Source organism: Nematolebias whitei, chromosome 13 (genome assembly GCF_014905685.2).
Source record: "Nematolebias whitei isolate Nwh7 chromosome 13, NemWhi1, whole genome shotgun sequence".
Taxonomy (NCBI): domain Eukaryota; kingdom Metazoa; phylum Chordata; class Actinopteri; order Cyprinodontiformes; family Rivulidae; genus Nematolebias; species Nematolebias whitei.
The window spans coordinates 13,105,640-13,110,201 of NC_056510.1; the positions used below are offsets into that span (position 1 = coordinate 13,105,640).

The 4,562-nt window shown below is 39.9% G+C and overlaps 1 protein-coding gene across 1 annotated transcript in view; it reads left to right on the plus strand.

The window, feature by feature from the left end:
- Window positions 1–4,562, plus strand: part of lrp1bb (low density lipoprotein receptor-related protein 1Bb) — a 235,325-nt gene that overhangs the window by 148,770 nt on the left and 81,993 nt on the right. The window contains exons 35-36 of the mRNA XM_037686113.1: window positions 3,900–4,034; window positions 4,391–4,520. Of these exons, the coding sequence (XP_037542041.1) occupies window positions 3,900–4,034; window positions 4,391–4,520 (265 nt within the window). The remainder of the gene's footprint in view (window positions 1–3,899; window positions 4,035–4,390; window positions 4,521–4,562) is intronic.

Sequence of the window (4,562 nt, forward strand, 5' to 3'; positions counted from 1 at the left end):
GCTGCTCTAACATGTTTTGTTTGCTTTATTTGTTGTTATTTTTATAGTTGCAAACATGTACATGCACAAATGCATTTACACACAAACTATGTGCAACAATCCAAAAAAGTTCAATCTGGTCCTCTGGACATTCAAAAACAACAAAAAACAAAACAAAGCAAAACAAATATAGAAACGTTTCGTCTCTCATCCAAGAGACTTCCTCAGTCCGAGGTGCTGTTTTCAGCTCAGTCTCTTAAATAGCACCTTCTCCTACACAAATCCTACACAAAACAGGCTCTAGAGCAATGTGGATATCCTAACTGGGCCTTCCTGAAAGCAGAGAAGAAACCCAAACAGGACTCCAGTCAGCCATCACGTGAAAAGGAGGAACCCAGACCCAGACCAGTGGTCATTCCGTATGTTGAGGGAGTATCAGAGAAACTGAGACGTTTATTTTCTAATCATAACGTCCCAGTGGCTTTTAAACCCCAAAATACATTACAGCAAAGACTGGTTTATCCCAAAGATCCAGTCCCCCGGCACAAACAGAGTAATATTGTGTATGCTGTTCAGTGTCAGGAGGGCTGTGATCAGTCTTACATCGGGGAAACTTAACAGCCGCTGGCCAAAAGGATGGCCCAGCACAGAAGATTAACATCATCAGGCCAGGATTCTGCAGTCTACACTCATCTCCAGGCCAGCGGTCACTCTTTCAGGGATGAAGATGTGCACATCCTGGACAGAGAGGAACGATGGTTTGAGAGAGGAGCAAAGGAGGCCATCTTTGTGAAAAGAAATCGTCCATCATTAAACAGGGGTGGAGGCCTCCGGGTTCAACTGTCCCCCTCTTACAATGCTGTGATTGCTAGTATCACTCAGCCCTCTGTGAATAGTAAACAGCCATCAGTGTGCTAATGATCCATTGTTAGGCTGATGGTCCTTCTTGAGCATGTGATCAGCTGGTTTTGGTTGTCAGCAGCAAACTGGTTGATCCACTCTGAGAAGGTGCTATTTAAGAGACTGAGCTGAAAACAGCACCTCAGACTGAGGAAGTCTCTTGGATGAGAGACAAAACGTTTCTATATTTTTTTGCTTTGTTTTTTTTTTTTTTTTTATTTCTATGGAATTTCCAGAGGACCAGATTGAACTTTTTTGGATTTTTCTACCTGGATTATTGAGCATGCATCAGGATATGTGCAACAATCTATTTTTAGAAGAACAGCAGGTAAAAATAAAATAAATTGCTTATTTAAGTAATTTTCCACATATCCTATTATTTCCATAGAGGGTATTATGGTAATAATAATAAGGCAGGTTATAAATTATGCCTGTGTATTTAACAATAGGCCTGTTTAAAATAACCAGCCAATTAAGGAAGGCCAAGGCACAGATCAGCATTCCTCTATTTTTACTCAAGAGATGATATTACGCACTGACTAATTTGCTTTGAAGGGAGAAACTGATGCCAAACTTTTGTCCACAGGAGAGATTGAGGATACCCACGTACCGCTGACATCTGGATATATATATTTTTTTGTTGCTGCAATTTTGAATTGTAGTTAAAACCAAAACAAAAATCATTGGACACTTATTTGAGAGTTTCTTAAAAACTCCAATCAATTAGTATATTGAATGGAATACAGTAGTTCCTCATTTATCGCAGAGGTTATGTTCCAGCCCCCCCCCCCCGGCAATAAGTAAAAATCTGAGAAGTAGTGACTTTATATTTATTTTAGTATTGATATATATTTTAAGGCTTTAGAAGCCCTTTCCACTCTCTTGCAGTGTTCTAAACTCTTAAACCTACGTAATTTTAACAACATACATACAGTAATGTATATAAAGCTATTAAATTTTACTCACCAGCTAGGCAGAACAGCAGCAGCTCTCAGTTCCACTCGGATCCACTCCAAATCGGTCCAGTTTATGCAGACCTACCCTGCAGCAAAAAAGCCCACAATCAGTGTTCTAATCTCAAACCTACTAATTTTAACAACATATTTATGTAGCTACTAAATTTTACTTACCAGCACGTCTCCGCTCGGAGGTCATCATAGGGCTGATTGAAAGAGATGAAAAAAGTCCTGATGGGCTCCAGATGGAGCGTTGGACCTTCAGAGGCGTGTGTCCCGCTCCGAAATCCTTTTCGACCGGCTACCAGCTCACAAGATTCACCGATAGTTCTGGAGGTCTGGCTTTGCTTTAGTTTTGTGCAGCCTTTGAACACCAAAGTGCTTTTTTTTGGGGGGGGCTTGGGGTGGCTAGCGCGGGACCAATGGTCTGATTGAGTGGTCCGAGAAATGGGAAAAAAGTCCCAATGGGCTCTAGATGGAGCCCCGGGCCTTCAATGGCACATGGCCCACTTGGAAGTCCTCGCGAGCCGGCTAGTAGCTCTAAAGATTTACAGATGGGTCTGGAGGTCTGATTTCACTAGTTTTGGTCTGTTTTGGTGGGTTCCGTGTGGCTCTCTGCATCCGCTGGGCACTGAAGTTACTAATAAGCGCCAAACTTTTTCCGATCAGATCAAAACTTTCCGTGTAGTATTTCAGCAGAAGGCAATGGGGCTTCTGAGTGGGGCACTGTTGGCTTCTGGGAAATGTAGTTGTTTTGAGATGGGATACTGTATGGGCTTATTGAAATAAAATTTCAAAATGGCAGTGCCTGTCTGAAGTATTTTATTTTTTTCGTTAACTTTTTACTCTACAGTATCCTGTACTGCCCTAATCATGTGAGTAATATTAAAGTTGACAGTCATGTGTCCTGTACTATTTTTTTCTCATGTTCAATCTTACTTTGAAAAAACATTATAGAGCGAGGCCGTGAAAGTTGAACTGTGAAGTAGCGAGGGACTACTCTATGTTAATATAGTTAGCTTAGCAAATCTACAGACATATGGACTGATTAGGTTAGGAAGTCATTATGTTTCTAATCAAATACATTGGTCCAGAGTTAAATGGCAATTCACGTGTAACTTGCACAGGTTAATGACTCAAATAAGGTGTACTTTGTACTGTCTACAATATTTTTTTATTCATATATCACTTAAAATGATTTTATTTTTATTTTTCTCAGAAAACATGAAAAGAAGAGGTGGTTGGTCACCAATGTCACCAGTCAATGTCATGAATGAGATTCTTATCCAATAACTGTCTATAAAGTCTGAGATGAACATTTAAACCAGAGGGGCCCCAAAGATCAATTGCAACGTTGAAGCGTGACCACAGCGTTTGAAAAAAGAAAAAGCTAGTTGAATTCATAATAAGACAAGTACAAAATTCAATGATTGTCCTTGTCTTTAATTTTTTGGGCAAGTGCACATGCAAATGTAGTGCTAAGCCCATCCAAGAGCAGCACCTGACAGCATGCACATTTCATTTACATATCATTATGGAAACCAGGTTGCCAGAGCAGAACAGATGAAAGCCCTGCAGCTGTGTTCTGTCATATGTCATCTTAGTGGTAACGGAGTGTGAAGGCAGCAGGAACAAGATAGTCCAATTACATGTATGATGCTATCTTAGCTCTTAACAACCTGTGGAGAGTCAAACCAACTGAGTCATGCAAGAAATGTACGTGTGCCCCCACGCGCACACACAGACATAATTGCTTTTGCAAAAGTACTACTACATGAAAGAGTTACTTAAACCAAGATCAAGATCATGACTTGCAATGGGTAATATACTTCTCCATAAGGTACAGCTGAGAATCATCTTTCATGTGCATGTCCTGTGTGTCAACAAAGTGCTTTTCCTGATTTGTAGTGATCTTTAGTGCCACACAACATTTGGTGAAATGGACTGTGCTGCAGTAAAATCTGCTTTCACAAGACACTTTGTTTGAAAGCATAAATACTTGTATGGCAGCTACATTCATTATCCCATTATCCCTTATCAATAGTGGTATGGTATATTTTGCAGGAAATGACACTGTGTACTGGACAGACATGGGGCTTAACAAAATATCCCGTGTCAAGCGTGATCAGACCTGGAGGGAGGACATCATTACTACTGGCATCAGTCGAGTGGAAGGCATCGCTGTGGATTGGATTGCTGGTCGGTATTTTAACTCCCCAGATTCTGGAGTTATTACCACAGGCTGTCAAGTTGCTATTGATTGTTGAAAATTCCTCCTTTAGGCGTAATGTCTCTAGTTATGGCAGTGAGTAAATGCATATATATATATATTTTTTTTTCTGTACTGCCGATATGTATTAAGCTTTAGAGGTGGACTAAGAATTTTTATACATTGTAAAATTAATAATAGCACAAATGCAAAAGAAATGTAACTTTTAACATATTGCATAAGTAAGCTCATGGTAACGTCTTTGTGTGTGTGTCTGCATTGTTTCCTAAAAGACATTTAACCCTATCCATATTTACACATCTGACTGTCTCTTATCTGTACACAGGTAACATTTATTGGTCAGACCATGGTTTTAATCTAATAGAAATCTCCCGTCTTAATGGTGCATACCGCTCCATAGTCATATCAGAAGGACTTGATCAACCACGAACTATTGCTGTACATCCACAGAAAGGGTAACCACACACACACACACACGTATATGTATATATATATAT